This window comes from Dasypus novemcinctus, chromosome 14 (assembly GCF_030445035.2).
Source record: "Dasypus novemcinctus isolate mDasNov1 chromosome 14, mDasNov1.1.hap2, whole genome shotgun sequence".
NCBI lineage: Eukaryota > Metazoa > Chordata > Mammalia > Cingulata > Dasypodidae > Dasypus > Dasypus novemcinctus.
Genome location: NC_080686.1, coordinates 67,564,105 through 67,586,729, shown reverse-complemented (window position 1 = coordinate 67,586,729; position 22,625 = coordinate 67,564,105). Strand labels below are relative to the sequence as shown.

General features: G+C 33.7%; 1 protein-coding gene across 2 annotated transcripts in view; it reads left to right on the top strand.

Moving 5' to 3' along the window:
- LRP12 (LDL receptor related protein 12) overlaps positions 1 to 22,625 on the top strand; it is a 71,335-nt gene that overhangs the window by 26,249 nt on the left and 22,461 nt on the right. The window contains exon 2 of one of the 2 annotated variants that reach the window (XM_004457557.5): positions 6,872 to 6,928. The exons of the other annotated variant lie outside the window; for it this stretch is intronic. Coding sequence (XP_004457614.1) covers positions 6,872 to 6,928 — 57 coding nt within the window. The remainder of the gene's footprint in view (positions 1 to 6,871; positions 6,929 to 22,625) is intronic. 2 annotated transcript variants of the gene reach the window in all.

The following is a 22,625-nucleotide window of genomic DNA, read 5'->3' as shown; positions in this document are numbered from 1 at the left end:
AGAAAAAAGAATATTTTGTCTGTTACACTTTTCTCCTTTACTTAGTTGACAGTGTACTAGATTTATCAGTCAACTGTGCCTGATCCATAATTCTAGGAAAACAGGCCAATAATTACTTTCTAGAATTTTAAAAAATGTAATTGACAAGCTAATCAACTACTGTTTAGTAATTAAATGCCAAGTTTAAATAAATCAAGAGAAAATTAGATGCAACAGCAATATACTTGGTATTTCCTTGAATGAGGAGAAAACATTTTACTAACAGTACCCAGTATAGTGACTGGCCCATAGTAGGCACTCAAATGGAGCCTCCTGTTAAAAATATATGTACAATTCTTAATAAACTCTTCCCAACTCATTCTATGAGGCCAGTATTGTTCTGATTTCAAAACCAAAGATATCAAAGAAAAGAAAACCACAGACTAATATCCCTTAAGAGTATAGATACAAAAATCCTGAATAAAATATTAGCAAATGAATCCAGCAATGTGTGAAAAGGATTATAAACTATGACCAAGTGGGATTTGTCATTGGTTTATGAGATTCAGTATACAAAAATCAACCATGGTAGTAAACAATTTTATAGAATAAAGAATATTAACCAGAAGATTATCTTACTAGAAAAAGCACTTGACAAAATCTAATACCTCTCATGGTTTAAAAAAACAACAAACAAATGCTCTAAGAATAAAACTGAGAATAAAAGGGAACTTCCTCAACCTGATAAAGTGTATCTATGAAAAACCCATAGCCAACATCATTCTTAATAGTAAAATGCTGAAAGCTTTCTCTCTAAGATCAGGACAGGACAAGGATATCTGCTTTCTATTGGAGGTTCTAACCAGAGAACTTAGTCAAGAAAAATAAAAGATTTATTTTTATATTTAATTTTCTAGATTGGAAAAAAAAGTAAAGCTATATCTCTTCACAGATTGACTGCAGGTGGGAACAAGAGAGCTTGTTTGGTTGGTAGAAGTGTTCTGTATCTTGATTATACAAGATTACAGAATCTTGTACATAGAAACTCCTAGGGGAATATGCTTGCGCGCGCATGCGCGCGCACACACGCACATAAACTACCAGAACTGATATAGAAGTTCAGCAAGGTTGCAGAGTACAAGGACAATTATATTCCTGTGTACTAGCAATTAACAATCTGAACTTTTAATTTAGAAAACAGTTCTGTTTACAATAGCATTAAAAAAGAGTAAAATACTTAGTAATAATTTCAACGAAACAAGAGCAAATCTTACAAACCATTGTTGAAAGAAATTTAAAACAACCTGTATAAGTGGAAAGACATCCTACGTTCACGAATCAGAAGAATTAATATTAGGATGGCAGTATTCCCCAGATTAATCTATAGAGTCAACATAATCCCTATCAAAATTGCAGCTTTCTTCTTTGTAGAAATTGGCAAGCTGATCCTAAAATTCATAAGGAAATTCAGGGGATTCTGAATAGCCAAAACAATCTTGAAAAAGAAGAACAGAGTTGGAGGACTCACAGTTCCAAATTTTAGAACCTACTACAAAGCTACAATAATTTGTTACTGGAATAAGAACAGGCATATAATCTAGTGGAATAGAATTGAAAGTGCAGAAGTAAACGCTTAAATTTATGGTCAACTGGTTTTTGACAAGGGTGCCAGGATAATTTGATTGGAAAAGAATATTTTTTTCAACAAATGGTACTGACACAATTGGATAGCCACATGCAAAAGAATGAATTTGACCCCTACTTTGCACCTTAAAAAAAAAATTAACTTGAAATACATCAGAGACCTAAATGTAAGAGCTGAAACTATAAAACTTTTAGAAGAAAACATAGAAGTAAATCTTCATGACCTTGGGTAGGAAATAGACCATTAGATATGACACCAAAGCACAAGCAGCAAAGAAAAAATAAATTGGACCTAATCATAATTTGAAAGACTTGTGCTTTAAAGGGTACCATCAAGAAAGTGAAAAGACAACCCACAAAATGGAAAAAAAAAATATTTACAAACCATATGTCTGACAAGGGACTTATATCCAGAATATATATAAAGAATTATTACAACTCCACAATAGACAAAAAATCTAATTGAGAAATGGGCAAAGGATTGAATAAACATTTCTATAAAGAATATACACAAATGACCAGTAAACCATATTTAAAAAAATGCTTATCATTAGTCATTAGCATGTAAACCAAAACCATAATGAGATACTGCTTCATGCCCACTGAGATGACTAAAACCAAAAAGACCGACAATAACAAATGTTGGTTCAGATATGGAAAAACTGTAACCCTCTCACATTGCTGGTGGAGATGAAAAGTAATATAGCCATTTGGAAAATAGTTTGGCAGTTCCTCTAAAAAGTAAACATAGAGTTACCATGCAATCCAACAGTTCCATTCCCAGTTCCATTCCATGCCCAAGAGAATTGAAAATGTGTCCACACAAAAACTTGTACACAAATGTACACATAGTAATGTTATGAAAAGAGCTCAGGTGTCTGCCAACTGATAAATGGATAAACTAAATCTGGTGTATCCATACAGTGGAATATAAATGAAGTCCTGATTCATGCTACAGCAAGGATAAGCTTGAAAACGTTAACGCTAGGTGAAAGAAGCCAGACACAAAAGGCCACATGTTGTATGATTTCAGTTATATGAAATGAGCAGAGTAGGCAAAGCCATAGAAATTGAAACTAATTCTTAGTTACTACCAATGACTATAGGGGGTGGTGGCGGTGGAGAGGATGAGAAAGGGAAATAATTGATAATGAATACAAGCTTTCTTTTGGGACTGATGAAAATGTCCTGGGATTAGATAGTGATGATGGTTGCATAGCTTTGTGAATAAACTAAAAACCGCTGGGTTGTATACTATAAAAAGTGAATTTTTTTGTTACATAATTATATCTCAAAGCTGTATTTGTAATTTTTTTGTATAAAAAAATAATATACAATTTCTTCTGGAATTCTGAATCCCTTCAAACCCAGAAGTCAGGTTATATATCTCTGAATTCATGTTTTCTCTGGGTCCCTTTCTAGTTTATCTGTACATCAATGGTCTGAGTTAATTTTAGAATAAAGAAAGTTATTCCCATCTGCTTGACCACTGTCACTGATAAGCTCAGCATTGGGATTCATAAATATCTTGTATGCTCTTCAAGGGCATAATTCATTCTCTAAATACTGGGAGCTAGTGTTTGTTTAGCAGTTGTACTTTGAGTAATAGTTCATTGTCATCATACCTTTATATCAAAGACATGGAAAACATAAATACGTTTGCTAGCATAGTGTTACAGGAGTCCAAACATATAAAAACATTGAACTCCCAAATACAATTTAAGAATGTGATTTGAAAATTAGAATGTATCTTTCCATTAAAAATGTTATGAATGATACTAATATTTTATTTTTTTTCAAGTGATTTTTTAAAAATATTACATTAAAAAAATATGAGGTCCCCATATGTATACCCCCCACGCCCCTTACCCCACTCCTCCCCCCGTAACAATCTCCTCCATCATCATGAGACATTCATTGCATTTGGTGAATACATCTCTGAGCACCACTGCACCTCATGGTCAGTGGTCCACAGATACTCCTATTTTAAATGGCAGATAGGTTTAGGTTAGTTCAAGTAACAGAAGCAATACTTTTAGAATACCAAAAATTAAAGAGAGCTGGAAAATAAAATCTTTGTCCTAGAGAGTTCTTAATCTTTTTTTTTTTTTTTTGTAAGAAATATCTCATTATAGCTATTTGATAAGACAAGAAAGAACCTCTCTTCAGAAGAATGTACTGAGTTCTTCCTATAATTACAGGGGATTCACAAACATCTTGGTCCAGGAATACTTGGAAAAGTGCTACTCTTTAATTTGATTGTGGAGAAAGAAGTAACCGTAATCAGGTTAAGGCCTATAGATCCAAAGACAATTTAGAAAAAAATTAATATGCCTCCACAACATGAAAATCTGGAAAGAAAGGTAATTCAAGGAGGTTGTTAAGATCACTAAAATAAGTTCTGATTAGTAAAATCACAAAACAATCCCCAAAAGGAAGGAAAGGAAGAGAAATATAAAGCAATTATTTAGTTTTCAATTACTTCAGACTGGTTAAGAACAAGTTCCTGAGATAAAAAGGACATATAATCAAAGATAAATTACAGACATTATTAATATGGAAAATGCTCAAGATTGAGATGAGCAAAAACACCAAGGACAACAATATGATCTTTTCAACATTTTTATTGTAAGGAACAGGAATAACAGAAAGGTATATAGGGCTATAGCTTGGACAGATGTTGTAATACTGATAGATGTGTATGTCCTCTCTGCCAAATATTCTTTTCAAACTAAAAAGATACTAAACATTTCTGAAAAAGTTCTTGAGGGACATAGATGCAAGTAACATAGGAGTTCATCTAGGTTTTCTAAACTTGAAGAGTTCTGAATTAGGTGCTAAAATACTTCCAGGGAATGAGATAATGAAAAAAGGCCAGATGACTGGAAACAGGCAAATCAAATTTTGATTTTCCGAATGGAGATGGAGGTGACAAGAATGTTACAAACCAAAATTAGTTCTAATGATCCTAAGGAAAATTTAAAATAGAGAAAAAAAAGAAATGGTTTTTGAGGGAGCCGAGGTGGCTCAGGAGATTAGGTGCCTCCCTCCCACACTGGAGGTCCAGGTTTGGTTCCCGGTGCCTCCTGAAAAGACCAGCACACAACAAAAAGACACAGCAAATGCAAACAATTAGGGAATGGGGAGAAATAAATAAAAAGAAGTGGTTTTTGAATACCTAGAAAAAGAAACAAATCTGTGAGTCACATAGGTATGGTAGGAACAATGTCTGACACTTTATTTCCTTTACATATTGATACTCAAATATGGCACCTCTACATATGAACTATTGCAAGGGGTCTGACAAGTTGTCTTATTTTAAGCTTTGCATAATTTAGAAAAAAATTGGCCTGGATTCTGGCACAGTTGAGAGTAATAGCTAGTAATGGTTGATATTAACTGAAAAAGAGTTCCTGGACTTTTATCCTTGGTTCTGTTCAGTTTTTTAAAATCAGTCCATTAGAGAACAATATAAAGATAAGTTCATTTAGTTGGAAATTGATATGACCCTAATCAGGGTAGCAGCTATTCCAGATGACAAAATTATAATAAAAAATATCTTAAAAGCCTGGAAAAATGAGCAAAATGTTAAGAAGTGAAACATTTAAAAACAGGGAAGTTTAAGTTCCTACCCTTAAGCATATTCCACCCCACACATCTTTCCCCCAAAAAGGACAATAGAGGAAACATGGCACTGAAGCAAAATATACTGAAGAAACTTGAGGATTTTAGTCTATAATAAGCTTGGTGTGATTGAGCAATGCAATGCAGTCAGCAATTTGAGGTTGCCTTAAGGGAAGTAGTAAACATTTCTATATATGTTTATGATAATAGACCTCCACTACTTGATGCTTGTAAGATCTCACCGTGGATACAGCACAAAAGTGCTGGGTGCTAAACTTTCAAAAGAATATGCACAAAGCTGTAGGAACATTCAAGATGGCAAAGTGGACTCAAAAGCACATTATGAGGAATGAAGAAAGTGGCAATGATTATGATGGGCAGGACAGAACTTTGTGGAGTAGAAAGGGAAAAATGAAAGTTTTCTTAAAATATTTGATTAATTACTATATGGTAGAGTGACTAGACCTTTCAGATATGAAACTAAGTCCTAGATGTGATGGTTCCTAGTAGTTCCTTTAGAATTTTCTACAGAAATATTTTCTAACAGAGATATTCAGGATGGAATGGTTTGATTTATTAAAACAATGATTTTCTATCACTTTAACAGCTAACTTGTTTATAGTACCTATTTTTGTAAGTTATGTGTAAAGAAGTGGGCAGGGGGCCTTCTAGCAGCTTCAATTCTATATATGTAGCATTTTGCATTGCTGGGATTTTCTTAATTCTTAGCCAATTATTACTGATAAAATAATAGTTATTAATTAATTAATGGAAGGAAACATTTCATTTTGGAGGATGTAGCTGTAGTTGAATAAAAATGTTTTATCACTATTATTTTATTCTTCAATAATAATAATATTTTTCAGAGCATTGTAAAATAAAGCCTGAAGGTGCTGTTCAAATTAATTTGAATCTTCTCAGTATTTTAAATGGGAGCAGTACTGGGGAGCAAGTTTAGCTCAGTGGTTGAACGCCTGGTCCCAGTTCAATCCCTACTACCTCCTAAAAAAACAGTACTTTCATTTTATTAGATGACTCTATTTCAGTAAATTATTTGAATGCTTTTACGTGCCCAACTTTCTGTTAAGAGGTAAAGAAAATCAGGGGCTACCAAAGTAGGCTATAATTCTGTCCCTGCTCTTAAGAATATTTAAGTTGTTGGTGAGAAAAGACTGAACAATTTAGAAGACAGTGCAAGACTTTTTTTTTTTTTAAGTGTAAGTGTGCAGCCCTGGCTAAGCACACAGGACTGATGGAACAGCCTTTTAGAAGAATGCTATTTTGTAAAAAGCATACGATTCTCTCTTTCCTAGTAAGAATACTAAGTTTCCTTTGGATATTAACTTAATAAAAAATTCTTTCTTATATTAGCCAAACCTATATGTTTGGCCTTTATATATTGTACTACATTGTTGTGATTTCTAAAATATTTTGTTTTCCCTATTATTATTATGATTTGGAATTCATAGTATTGTCTCATATATTAGTATAAGAGACTTTAATTTAGTTCCTGAATATTAAAAACAGTTTTATGTCACCTCTCTTTTAAACGAGGATCTGAAAAATTGTAAATTTTTATAAATTTTATCTTGGAAATTAGTTTATTCATTATGTTTAATTTTAGGAAATGGTGCTCTTGCAGAACATTCTGAAAATGTGCATATTTCAGGAGTGTCAACGGGTAAGTCATTTTTTGTAATGTTTAAATTTCATGCATGACTTAAATGGTAAATATTGAAAGCCACCTGGTATCTTATAAAGTGATATTTGGCAATAAAAAGTATTACTGCTTTTTGCAGCATGTAATAAGGAATGAAGCAACTGGAACATGGAGAAATTCTCATAAGATTAAATTGATACATGCATGGCCTTGGACTGATTATACTTTTCCAAACAGACTGCATAATTATTTTTTCTTACAAACATTGAACCAAGAGAAAAGTTAGCTCAAGTTGAATTAGTGTTTTCCTTCTATACAAAGTTATATGAAATGATATTTATTAAATTATAATTTTGAGTGCCTTTAGAAATTAATCATTTCGTTTGATTTTTAAATTTAAGTACTGCTCTACATAAAAACTGTTGTACTTGGATGCACAATTTGCTATTTAAAAGCAACCCAACAACATATTTATGTCCATGTAATTCAGAAACTTATAAACGCATTTTTCCATTCATCTTTTTTAACTTAATAATTATTTAAAGGCTCATAACTATTAAAATTTTCATCCTTATAAGACTTCCACAACTGTTACCATTTTTGCTGAATTACCTACAACTACTAGAACAAAAACATTCTTTCATATACTGAGATAGAGTTTCTTACTATTATTTTATTCTTTTCCTATAATCCTGGTAAGTTTTGATTAGTTAAAAAAATTGCACTTATCTTGAAGGTAGTTAAAATGGGAATATATTATATTGTATATATGTTACCCCAATAAAAATGTTTTTTAAAAATTGCATTTAATAAATCATGCCACTGCTTGATTTATTTATATCATCTTATAATTTGTTTATTTTTCCTCCTGTAATGCAAATCTGAAAGTTTGCTCTTTTCTTTTGTGTCTGACTTTATATTCCGGAAGTTGATAGATTTAACAAATAGAGTAAGAGTTAGTATGCACTAATCGTATCCTTTGACAAGCCTAGCTTCCTGAAAATGAAAGCAAGTGCCTCTGTAGCCAGCATTAATTCTTTCATGGTTTGTTTCACCATTTTCATATGCTTCCAAATGATGTATAGCTATATACAAAAGTAAAAATAAGGTTATGAACTTAATTTTCTCGACCTTTTCATTTTCCTTTTGAATAGTTAAGGAGAATTATTGTCGTTTTTCCAAATTGTGACTTTGAAGAAAGAGGTTACTTGCATAGTTTTAATTTATGTGGCCAAATGGTTATCATCTGATTCAGTGGCTTCCAAAATGTTTGATCACAAGACCCCTTTATGCTTTCAGAAATTCTTGAGGATATCAGAATTTTTGCTTAGTGAATTATATATACCTGTATTTGTTGTTAGGAATTATATAACATAATTATATGAAAATATATTTTCCCAGAAAATATTAATAAGAATAATGATGTTATTTTATAATTTTGCAAAGTTATTAATATTTGACTTAAGATAGCTGGATTCTCATATCTAGTTCAGTCTTCTATAAAATTGTTTTGATTGACATAGATGACACAGGTGAAGACTGTTCAGCCTCACAATGAGACATAATTGGAAAAATAAGGAGTATTTTAATAGTCTTTTCAGATAAGTGTGAATATTCTTCTGAAATTCCACAAGTGGTAGTTTCATAAAGTTAGCTGAAGTGTGGAATCTAAAACCACATTAGTAGACTTTTTATGTTCCATTACATTAAAATCCAACTGGCCTTTTTTGGACTTTAAATGAAATTTTTAAACTTGATTTGTATGCATTGGTCATTTGCAAAATATTAGTTCACTAAGTAATGCAATTTATTGTGGCGTATGAGAAGTTGTGGAAATTTGGACAGATCCAGTAATTAAATTCTAAATTTTGCTTCAGCCCATCATGATTAGGTTCTTCTTATATTCATCTGTTTGCTTGAAATTGTACTACTAGGCTTTTGTTGAGCATTGTAGTTAATTCCTGTGTGCTATTCGAAAAAAAAATCCATCAATAAAAAATGAATACCAGACATTGGGTTATAACTGTGTGCATTAATTAAATATATTTATATATCAATAAAATACTTAATTTCAGAGGTCAGTGAAAGCTTAATAATGGCTTATTTTTCCTAAAAACCTAGTCTTTTTTTTGTCTTTTTTTTTTTTAAAGATAAATAAACCACATAAAATGTAACCTTAAAAAATAAGAGATTCCCATATACCCCACTCCCCCCCTCACTCCTCCCACATCAACATCCCCTTTCATCAGTTAGGCACATTCATTGCGTTTGGTGAATACACCCTGGAGCACTGCCACACCGCGTGGACCATAGTTTACATTGTAGTTCACACTCTCCCCCAGTGCATCCAGTGGGTTATGGCAGGATAAACAGTGTTCTGCATCTGTCCCTGAAGTATCGTTCAGGACAACTCCAAGTCCCAAAAATGCCCCATATCACACCTCTTCCTCCCTCTCCCAGCAACTCCTGTGTCACCTTCTCCACATCAACGATAGCATATTAAATTAGATAATGAATTTCTAAAAGGCATAGGTATAATGGCTGGTGAATAGTAAATGATACAATATTAGCTCTTGCTATTTTATTAACTAGAAATAGTATTAAGTAGTTTTGTTTACTCATACAAAATTTTATGGAAATTATTAATTTCTGATATATTCTGATAATATGCTTTTATTCTTTTGCTTAGGATAATTCGTTTCTATTTCTTAAATTTTCATCTTTCTGTATTGGGTAAAACCTTATTTTATATACTTTTTTCTTTAATTTAGAATTTGTCATGGTCCAGAATGCTACATTCATTCATATAAAAATAGAGAAAAGAGAAAAGACAAATGGTATTTTTGTCATTCTAATAATATGTGAAAATCATTATAAATTATATCATAGAAACTGCCAAGAAATTTAATTGTATATATGAGAGAGTAGGAAGGGCTATTTTAATGTTCTTTTTGAAAAATGTCTAATTAAATGTCTAATGTTCTTTTCTAAATCTCTGGATTTTTAAAGAGACTAAATTGATGTTCATCCACTACCTGCGGTGAAAGATATTTTAGGTCAGGTTGATTTATAACAAGGTCTTTTGCACATTTTAAACAAATATGTATGATTTTTTAAATGTATCTGTACTGAATTTTATTCTATAATCAACAATAGTGATTTGTCAGGTAATTCCAAAAAAATATTATGATTATACCCTCCCTGGCCTTAGTTATTTTCAAATCAAGTTTTTTTGCTTATTTTCACAAATTCTATTCATTACACAAGTTTCATTAAATGTATAAAAAGAGTAAAAAAGCAAAATGCTTAAGAAAATCATCCATTAACCAGACCTCCCTAGTGTAATTAATGATAGTATTTTATTTCATTTGTCCTTTGTTATGTATACCTTAAAAATATTTGTAAATACATTTGAAGTATAACTCAATTTTATCTCTTGCCCTTTCTTTTATAGAATTCATGTTATTTTTGTTAGTCTTCATAACCATTATTTTAATGCTTGTATAAAATTTTCATCTAATAACTATATTGTAATGTTCTTTTTTTTTTTAAGATTTATTTTTATTTCTCTCCCCTTCCCCGCCCCAATTATCTGTTCTCTGTGTCCATTTGCTGGGTGTTCTTCTTTTGTCTGCTTCTGTTGTTGTCAGCAGCAGGGGAATCTATGTTTCTTTTTGTTGCGTTATCTTGTTGTGTCAGCTCTCCGCGTGTGTGGAGCCATTCCTGGGCAGGCTGCACTTTCTTTTGCACTGGGCAGCTCTCCTTACGGGGCGCACTCCTTGTGCGTGGGGCTCCCCTATGCGGGGGACACCCCTGCGTGGCACGGCACTCCTTGGCACATCAGCAGTGTGCATGAGCCAGCTCCACATGGGTCGAGGAGGCCCGGGGTTTGAACCACGGACCTCCCATGTGGTAGATGGATGCCCTAACCACTGGGCCAAGTCCGCTTCCCTATTGTAATGTTCTTTTGTTTTTATAAATTTTTTTCAAGATTTATTTATTTATTTTATTTCTCTTCCCCCTCCCCAGTTGTCTGTTCTCTGTGTCTATCTGCTGCATGTTCTTTGTCTTTGTCCACTTCTGTTGTTGTCAGTAGCAGGGGAATCTGTGTTTCTTTTTGTTGCGTCATCTTGTGTCTGCTCTCCATGTGTGCAGCACCATTCCTGGGCAGGCTGCACATTCTTTTGCACAGGGCGGCTCTCCTTATGGGGCGCACTCCTTGCACATGGGGCTCCCCTATGCGGGGACACCCCTGCGTGGCACAGCACTCTTTGCACGCATCAGCACTGTGCATAGGCCAGCTCCACATGGTTTAAGGAGACCCAGGGTTTGAACCGTGGACCTCCCATGTGGTAGGCGGACGCCCTAACCACTGAGCCAAGTCCACTTCCCTGTTGTAATGTTCTTAAACATATCAATGGTTTGTTCCCAATGGGCATTCTCTAGTTTGGATAATTAATGTATCTATCTGGTCTTTTTTTATTTATAAGAATATTTTCTTAGCATAGATTGCTAGACATGGAATTACTGTATCAAATATAATGAATAATTTAATGATTCCAGAAACCTTTTAGCACATTGTTTTTGAAAAGGGTTATACCATTTTACACAAATATCTGCAAAGAATGAGAACACTCAGGCATTTTTTTTTCCTGTCTAACTTTTTTTCTTGCCGTGTTTATATTAAAGCCCCAACCTTTTATTTTCCCCAGACTGTTTAGAAATGTTTGCTTCTTTTTTTGACTCATGGCCTAGGGTTGTAATATTGCAAAGAAAAAGAAATGAGATTGACTCCTTTGTAGTTAACAGGAGTTTAAAAAAAGATTTTTCTGGGTACTGTTGGGACTGCTGTTTCTCAAGGAGAAAGTTTTTATATTTGAGGTTTAACAAACTGTTCCCAACTCACCAATGATAAGAGTTTCTAAACATTCCTACCTTGTAATAATAGCTGAGAGATCTATCTGAGGTTAGCTCGATCTTGAGTCTGCTCTAATTTGACTTGAAACCTTTTGTCATGGCAAAGCTGACATTTCTGAGAGAAAAGAGTATTACTACTTAGGATGATCCTTTCTTAGTCCCTCTTCCTACTAACTGAATTAGCAGAGTATATAAAATAGATTTCAAGTAGTTTATCAGGCATTGCTCTGCCTTTTCTTTATTCTGTCAGAACTTTTGTCAAAATCATCACCATTTCTTTTTGTGTACTTACATTTTATAGTTGTACTAAAAGGCCTAGCACTCTGCTGTAGGATCTTATAGGATTAAGCCTTTTAAAAATAATTTAGTTTTGGCCTTTTTAATTGGGACATATTATTTTCTAACTTGCAGTTAGTTTGCTTATTTCACTCAACATAATGTCCTCAGGGTTCATCCATGTTACATGCATCATGACTTCATTTCTTTTTATGGTTGAATAATGATTATTAAATGCATGTATCACATTTTTAAACAAATCAGTTTTATTGATACATATTAATAAAGCACACTTCATCCGAAGTGTACAATCAGTGATATTTGGTATAATCACATAGTTGTACATTCATCACTTCAATCATTATTAGAGCATTTTCATTATTTTAATAATAATAATAATAAAATAAAACAGACAAGAAAATTCTTCACCTCTCAATCTCTCTATTTCCCCTGCTGTCTACAGCTATATCTGGCTATTCTTGCACAATTATTTATTTATTTATTAAGCAGTTATATTGAGATATATTCACATACCATACAGTCCAACTAAAGGGTATAGTCAGTGGCTTTTAGTGTAATCACAGTGTTATGCATTCATTACCATAAAATTTTATTTCATTACTCCAAAAAGAAAAACTCCACATCCCTTAGCATGCCTTCCTTGGCCCTACATAACCACTAATCAAATTTCATCTTTTAAAATTGACTTATAATTACATTTTATATAAATGGAATCATACAATATGTTACACAGTATATTTAGTTCATAGTAGCACAGTCACATAGTAGTTGTCCTTTTATGTCTGGTTGCTTCACTCAACGTAATGTCTTCCAGGTTCATCCCTGTTGTCATATGCTTTATGACTTAATTTCTTCTTACAGCTGCATAATATTCCTTCGTGTGAATACACCACATTTTGTTTATCCATTCATCGGTTGATGGGCACTTGGGTTGCTTCCATCTTTTGGCAACAATGAATAATGGTACTATGAACATTGGTGTCCAAGTATATGAGTCCCTGCTTTCAATTCTGGTTATATTCCTAGTAGTGGTATTGCTGGATCATATAGTAATTCTATACTTAGTTTCCTGAGAAACTGCCAAACTGTCTTCCATAGCAGCTACACCATTGGACGTTCCCACCAGCAATGAATGTTTCTCCACATCTTCTCCAACACTTGTAGTTTTCTATTTAATAGTTAGCCATTCTAGTGGGTATGAAATGGGATCTCATTGTGGTTTTAATTTGCATTTTCCTAATAGCTAATGATATTGAACATCTTTTCATGTGCTTTTTGGTCATTTGTGTATCTTCTCTGGAGAAATATCTAAGTCTTTAGCCCATATTTTAATTGGGTTTTTTTTTTTATCATTGAGTTGTAGGATTTCTTTGTATATTCTAGATATTGAATCCTTATCAGATATGTGGTTTCCAAATATTTTCTTCTATTGAGTAGGTTGTCTTTTCACCTTTGTGACAGTCTTTTGAAGCACGAAAGTTTTTAATTTTGAGGTTCCATTTATCAATATTTTCTTTCATTGCTTGAATTCCAAGTGTAAAGTCCAAGAAACCATTGTCCAACATAAGATTCCAAGGATGTGTCCTTTTATTTTCTAGGAGTTTTATAGTCCTGACTCTTATATTTAGGTCTTTGATCCATTTTGAGTTAATTTTTGTATAGGGTGTGAAATAGGGGTCCTCTTTGATTCTTTTGCATATGAATATCCAATTCTCCCAGCACCATTTGTTAAAGAGACTATTCCTTCCCAGTTGAGTGGATTTGGCAGCATTATCAAAAATCACTTGGCCATAGATGTGAGGGTCTATTTTTGATCTCTCATTTTTATTGGTCAGTATGTCTGTCCTTATGCCAATACCTGCTATTTTGACCACTGTAGCTTTGTAATATGCTTCAAAATCAGGAAGTATGAGTCCTCCAAGTTCATTCTTCTTTTTCAAGATGTTTTGGCTATTCAGGGCCCCTTACCTTTCCAAATAAATTTGGTAATTGGTTTTTCCATTTCTGCAAAGGAGGGTTGGACTTCTGATTATGATTGCATTGAATCTATAAATCATTTTGGGTAGATATGACATCTTTATGATATTTAGTCTTCAGATTACTATTTTTTTTAATGTTTCTTCCCCACCCACCCCCAAGATGGCTCCCTCATCTGTCTTTATCTGTTCATTGTGTCTGCTCTTTGTGCCTGCTTGTTGTCTGCTCATCTTCTTTAGGAGGCAACAGGAACCAAACCCGGGTGTGGGTGCCCAACTGTGTGAGTCACATCTGCTCCCCACTATTCATTTCTAAAGGCACTGTTACTTTTAATTTTAAAGACATTTATTTATGAGATACTTAAACTTTTAAGAGTAAAGCACTGCCATTAAGAAAGGAAAGTAACGGTTGTATTATAATTTTTTATGTTATAATTATATATGTGATCTATACTATATGATTGTATCTTTTTATAATGTTCTATTATATAATAATATATTTAATAGGAAACATATTTCTATATTATGTAATAATAATATTTTATGTGTTATCAAAATATAACAATTTATAAATTTATAATAAGATGGTTTTTACATTCTAAAGTACTATATTATTATTAAAAACAATAATAAACTCAGCATTAGAATAGTATATGTGAGTACTGGGACCACCAGCCAAGCGGGTTGTGATGTGACTGAACGTATAACAGAACGATATGATGTTTAGGTGGTGGAAGTGAAGTTCACCTGGATGTATGTATGGACCAATTCCAATAAAGGTATAAAAACAAGCCCTGTTTAAACATTTACCATTTTCTTTCCTCTTCTGTAACTTTCAGTATTATTCTTTTCCCACTTTGAGAATCATTCTTCAAAGTATAGTATTATGTTAATTATTTGTGATTTTGTGAAAACGTTCATTTAAATTGTATGTACTTTGCAACTATTGTGCAAAACTCACTTAGCAGGTAAGGAAAGTGGGCTAAGCGGTTGATTTGGTTTTAAACTGCAGTAATAAAAATACACTATCTAGAACAAAGCAGATAATAGTTGTTCTTTACTTTTCTCATATAATGTACTTAGAGTATTATGTTTTTTTCTGAGTTTAACCCTTGACCAATGACACTAAGAGAACTGGAATGTTCCCAGAAGAAGATGAGTATAATAGATACCAGGCAAAACTGATGGAGATGGCTTAGAAAATTATGAGATCCAAACCCAATTTATGTTTGCTTAACTGCTGATTTATGCCTTACCAACAACCCTTTTGTACTTTTAGCAGGAGTGACAGTAAGCTTCAAAAAATTAATAACTTTTCCCACTGAGGAAATAGAAGTAGTGGCTTCTGTAGAATTTTAGTTTTCTTTAGTGCTTAAAGTTTGAAAATGTAGGTGCCATATAAATAGGTTTTATGACCTTTGAGGGAAAAAAAAAGTTTTTATGCAAATGATAAAAAGATTCTTTTTTTCAAATTCATTTCATCTTACACCTTGCTTGGAAAACTCAAAATTACCTCTTACTACTTAGAAATTTCAGGGCAAAGTTGGTTAGATAGTCTACTTTTAAGGGTAGATTCAGCTTCCCTGTTTTCCTGCCTTTACTCATTTTGTCTGTGATGCTATTTGAATTAGGAAAAAAATGCATATTTTTTGTGTCTATTTTCCCTTGTTGTCTATCCATATTTTGGGCCTCTTCTATTTTTCGTGTTTTATTTTACTGCCATGTAACCCTTGATTATTACTTTTTCATTCTGGACATTAGTGGCCTTCAAGAAACCAAGGAATTATCTGCCTTGATTAAACTGATGATCAAATAAAATACTTTGGTCCTTAAAGATCATCTTAGAATAGTATGAGTAAATGTATTACTGCATTCATTCTTAAGTATTTGTGCTAATGCAGAGGACTATTCATGTAAATTATAAACACCTGGATGTAGGATTGTTGCTTGCCATATAGATGTGATTTCTAGTAAATATCTGACAATATTGAGGCCTTAGTGGGAGAGATGGATTAAAATAAATTTTTTAGTTTATAATGATTCTTAACATTTTAAATAATTAAAACTTTCCCATCTTAGACCAGTAATTATTGCTATCAGAGTACTAGTAATTATTTCCATGAAAGGAGTTCAATTTTCTGACTTCTTAAAAAAGGAAGGAGGGGATAAAATTTGGAATAATTCTAAGGAAATACTACTTGTGTCCAGTCTCTATGTCCTTTTAGCTCTACCTATCATCTGTGTGTGTTTACTGTTCTATTGTTTCCATTATGACAGAGCTCAGCTCAGGTACCAGGTGGTCAGAAAACTATTAAAGGAGTCTGGGCAACAAACCCATTCAAGTCACAAGAAGACTTTCAAACTGAAGCAGTTTCTTCCTAGCCATGGCATTCGTATATGTTTCCATTCAGGTTTCCGGGCTTAGCTATCACAAACAAAGGGCTGCTCTACTACTTCATTCATCTTGCAGATCCTGACACTCAACTGATCGCTTGCCCTGTGTTCTCAGTGGCCCACGAGACTTACTTCACACCTAACATGCCTACTTACTTAACTGACTATCCTTCCAATCTTAACCATCTTTAAGAATACTACCATTTTTCATTAGTCATCCAGGAGTCTCTGTTTTTCCCCTTCCCAATCCGTTTCCTTGGACATGTTTCCCTCAGCCCTCACTTCATACCCTTATTGCTGCTATTCTACTTCATGCCCTAATCACCTTACCCATAATTAAATGTACATTTTTCTTGCTATTAAAGGTAGGTTCTGGAATACTGTTTATAAAATCTCTTTAAATTTCAAAAAGGGTTAAGAAGTAGTTTAGTACTGCTTGCAATCCCTACATAGGTGTCTAAGAAGCAGATTTTTGAAGCTTTAAAACTAAGCATACCTTTTTCTCTGTGTTATATGATTCTATACCCTTTCTCTCCATATTAATATAGGACCAATAAAACTCTTTTTTTTTTTCCAAAATAGACCACTTTTGTCTTGGTTGGGATTCTATTGAGGCAGCTCTCTTTACCCCCTGATTATTATTCCAGGTGTCATAGGGAGCTCCCTAGGGGGTAGTAGTATGTCTTCTTGGTTACAACTGCAGCCTTTGAACCCCATTGCTTATTGCCAGTTCCGGCTGTGACACTTACTAGCTTTGTGACCTTAAGAAAATCACTTAGTTTCTTTGTTCTAAAACAAGACAACAATAACACATATGAGCTCAAAAAAATGTTAGCTATTTTTATTATATTATCATCAGCCATGGGATCTACAGGCCTGATCACACCCCTCACTTTGATGGTATTCACAGACCTTGAACTTTTGAGCCATAAACTTATGTCTTGCCACAGAAATCTCATCCTCAGCACTGTTCACCATATGTAGACTTTTAAGTTTTCAAATTTCTACCTTTCTTCTAAATTAACACTGGGCCAGTTGGTATGATTTTTATGCTAATCATCTAAGAACATATTCTAATTTTTCCCTTTCTAAATGCCTTTTATTGCTTGCATAGGCACAGTATTTTTCCATATAGTGCATGATTCACTTGTTAATCTTCAGAATCATTTTTCCACTCTCATTCCATAAAGCCATTGAGCAATCACCATTTGCTTACTAGTTTTCTATTTGGGAGGTGCTATTTCAGAAATAAAAAGTACATGTTTCCATTGGGAACAAATCCATCTTACTAGCATTTTCAGCTCTTGGAATTTCTTTTGTATTTATCAGCCATACTGGAATTAATAATGTTCATGAAATACTCTATACTCAGAAAAATGAAATGGTGGCCACAATTGACCGTTGGTGGTCAACTGAATGATTGCTGTCCTCTGCTTATGAACAGGGGAAGCATGCTTTTCTTCTGTATTGAAATTTTCATAAAGTAAAATTTTATAAATAGAGGAGCTTCAGTATTTGCTTTTAACTGATCTCTTTGCCTGACTCTTTTCTCTTCCCACAGGTTATAACACTGCAAAGTAATCTCTACAAAATAGTTGGATCACATTATTTCCTTTCATAGTAGCTACCTTGACTTGATTGATTAGTGTCTATGGATTAGTGTCCTAATTGGATTGTTTTCATTGTCTAACTTTTGTAGTTTGGAATGTACTCTTTTCTCTGGCTCTACCTAATTCTATTCTGGAAAAGAAATCCTTCATTATAGTCAAGTATAACCCTCCCTGTCCTATTCTTACATAATGCAAATTTTTTTGTGTGTGGATCTTTATTTCTTTTTAATAATACATGTATATATGGCACTTCGTTTAAAGTTACATTAAATATGCATTATATCATTTAGTACTATATTGTCCTGTATGCTTTGTATAATAACTATTTAGATGTTAATAAACATTTTTACAAAATTTTAATTTCCATGAGCACATGAATTCTCTTTACTTCTCTTGTGTCCTTCACATGTGTCTTTTGTACTTAGGTGGTCAGTGAACATATGTGATTTTTGCTTGCATTTCAGTTGTTTTGCCATTTATTAAAACCAAAGGCACAAAGATTTCCTATCACTTTGTCTGAACTACTTTTAGTCAGAAATTGTCGATCCTTGTCAGTTGTGAAAAGAAATCCAGTTATCTGTGGAACAGGAAATTGTACATTTTTCTTTTACAAGTAGTTCAGCTCTAATAATTATATTCTATTACCAACCTCTTTTTTCAGGCTTTAAAATCTTGGAGTATTAAACTGATGGGCAGTTTATATGACATTACTTTAAAGTCATCCTTTCCTCTTCTATATACTTTAATGCAAGTTTTTTTTATCATTCCTATTTTTTAAATGCTTTAATGATGATAAGTATGGTGCATTCATGTAGTTTTTAAACCACAGTTCTGTGCTTTTCTGTGGGATTATTGAAATAATATCAGGATAAACATGAAGAAATCTTGCATATTTCTCAATCAGTTTTGCATTTTTGTGGCTGTATTTGAAACCAGGAAACAAATCTAAAAATCTTTATTACGAACTCTGTCAGAGAATCTTTACCTGTTCATTCTTCAGTTAAACCTCCCTTTCTTAGGTGACAGCATACATGATAAGTTAAAATCTGTATGTATTTAGTTTAGCCTTTTAGTATAGATTAACTGCTACCATTGTATTAATACTGTTGTCTGTTATTTTTTCATTCCAGATGTCTTACATGTTAGATTCTCTATGAATTATATATAGGCTTTTTTGGGGGTCTAGTCAGATAACTAATCACTATATAGTCCTCTGAAGAAGATTCTGTACAAGTTGAAAGCTGCTTTCTTTGAATATATATTAGGAACCAGGTTAATTTGTATTTCTATTTCTAGAGTCATAGGAAATATATTAAAAAGTAGAGATGACTGTCATTATACAAAATAATTGAATGTTAGTTTATCTAAACATACTGATCAAAGTAAATTAAATAGATATGTTTCTTATAGATGTGTTATAAGATAAATAGTACTAATAAGGAAAGATAGTCTTTCAAGAACAAAAAAAAAATGATACTGGTAATTAAGAGATATGTTCAAGAAGCAAAATGAGCAAAGACTAAAACACAGGCATTTATTCCATAACACTAAATATGTACTCCTAGAATACCTTACATTCTGCAAAGTCACACACTAAAATTACAAGACTTAAGAGAAAAAGAGTGTTAGTGCAGATCACTTAAAAGTTGTATAACTTTGTAAGTTTAGCCCTAAGAGGATACTGGTCTGAATATTAGCACAGTCAAATAACCACTGATATTTGCACGAGAATCATTTTGTTCTTTACAGCTACATACTCTGGAGTTAATGCTTCCTCATTAAAGGTATTTGCTTCTAACAGACCAATTTAATAAAAACACAGAATTATCCTTCATCAGTCAAAGTGGGGTTTTCTGTTTTTATTTATTTCCTTTTTATAGCAAAGAAATGTCTTTAAATCTTCATCTGCACTTAACAGCTTCCCAAGATAGCTTAACACAGAGGAAAGCCAAGCATTCCTTAAACCAGTCAAGCAACAGCTTCTAGCAATAAAGGAAGGCACTCCTTATAGGACTTTTATATTCTTTCCTAAACTATGAAAACTCCTCTCTCTGGTTGATTCGTATCATTAACATATCAGGAATAAAGTCTTACACAACTTAACATTATACTGACAAGATTTCTCTATTTGCCAATCACATATAAGCTAATTCTCATTGAAGAATTAACAAAATAGACTGTACCTCAAATATTTATAAATAATAGAGAAGGTACAGGCAGAATAAATGTAGGTAGAGGAAGTCCATGTTTGGTATATAGTAAATTGCAGGTTGTCCAAATCTAGAAAGATGAGGTTCAAACCGCAAAACCATATAAACAGTTTTGGTTTAAAACAGAAATATTCATTTCCTAAAGCAAAGCTTTTCAATTGTGTGTTCCAAACCCATCTTTACTTGGGCTTCTACCCATGATAACCACTTAATCATGGCATATATTCTCATTCTTTCCAGAGCCTAATCGTACCCAGCACATATTAAATGAATGATCATTGTCCTCTTTCGTACTCGGTCTGAACACAACCTCTTTGACCATCTTAATTCAGCATTCCAGGCAATAACTACAAACCAATATTACTTGGCATATAATGTGATATTACTTATTGACAGTTTACTACAATCCAAGCAGTGTGCTAAATCCTTTACCAAAATGTTATTTAATCTTCCCAACACCTTATAAGCTATGTAGTGGTTTAATCCCCATTTTACATGGGAGGCAATGGAGGCTTAAGTATCATCAAATTGATCATAATAAGCTGCCTCAAATCTTTTATGTAAAAGGTTTACTATATAATGAATAACAGTAATATAAATATAATAAACATAGGAATAATGAAATTACAGTGGGTAGTAGTGCTTGAGATAAAGTATTAGGTGAGTTCGGATTGGGAAGTCATTATAATGCACCAAAATAATGAAAAAGATGACTCAGAGGAAACCAATTGGGACATTGGGGCAGATGTAGAAGGAGAGAAAACAGACCTTGATTCCCTAAGAGGTGGTGAGGGTAGCCTCATTTCTGCTTTTAAATTCCATTTCTGGTTCCTATGAGACCTGGATTTACCTTTTTTTCTGTCCTTGAAAGTCCTTAAGATTGCCCGTGATATTTTTAAAATAAATTCACTTCATGCCTAAATTTGGTGACATGACTATTCCTTCAACCAAATGTCTAAGGCAGTGAAGATTTGGAATATAGAATAAAGAGGATTGGAGGAACAAATGTAAGAATTTAGTTCTAACCATATTGAATTTGAGGTTGGAATAGCCATTGTGCATTTGGCTGTGCAAATTTTCTGGGTTAAAAACTAATGAACTGGGGAGCAGATGTGGCTCAAGCTGTTGAGCGCCTGTTTGAGCCACATGGGAGGTCCCAGGTTTGGTTGCCAGTTCCTCCTAAAGACAAAAACAAAAACAGATAAGCAAAAAATGAAAAAATCAAGGGAGGGAAGCTGATGTGGCTCAAGTGATTGAGCTCCCATCTACCATATGGGAGGGTCAGGGTTCCATTCCTGGGACCTCCTGGTGAAGGCAAGCTGGCCCACACAGGAGTGCTATCCCATGTGGTAAGCTGGCCCAAGCGGAGAGCTGGCATGGCAAGATGACACAACAAAAAGAGACGCAAAGGAGAGACAGAGACACAGCAGACTAGGGAGCTGAGGTGGTGCAGGAGATTGAGCACCTCTTTTCCATTCTGGAAGGTCCCACGATCAGTTCCTGGTGCCACCTAAAGAGAAGAAAAGCAGACAGAAGAACGCACAGTGAATGGACACAGAGCAAACAACAAGGAAGAAGGGGGTAATAAATAAATCTTATTAAAAAAATTTCAGGGGAGCCAATGTGGCTCTGGTTGAGTGCCAGCTTCCCATATACAATGTCCTGGGTATAATCCCTCCCTGTAGTGCCTCAAAAAAATCAGATAAACTATAGGTCATAGGTGAAATTGTAGGAGTAGATGAGATCTTCTCATAGAATGAGAAGATCAAAAGGCTTGGGATTGAAACATGACCACCAATATATTGGGCTGACTGGGGGAAGAGGGTTCAGTAGTAGAGAACTAACATAGAACTGTCAAAGTTAGGAGGCAAACCAAAAGGGGTGGTGTCAGCAAAGTCAAGGTAGTACAGTATCACGAAGTAAAGAAAGGCAATGGCAAGTGCTCCAGAAAGATCAAGGACCATGGAGGCTGAGAAGTTCATTAGATTTGGCAGTGAGGCCATTGATGGTCTTTGCCTTTGGTGATGGTTTGGAACTGTATGCACCCCAGAAAAGAGTGTTCTTAAAGTTAATCCATTCCTATAGGTATGGATCCATTGTGAGTAGAATCTTAAATTAAGATGTGAGGCGCCTTATTCAGGGTAGATCTTAATCCTTTTACTGGAGTCCTTTATAAGAAAATGAAATTTAGACAAAGAGGGAGAAAGCTGTGGAAGTAAGGAAACCTGGGAGAGAAGGCAGAGACCAGTAGATGCTACTGTATGACGGAGGAGTCCAGGATCATCAGTAGCTAGTATTCAGGAAGAAAGCATTG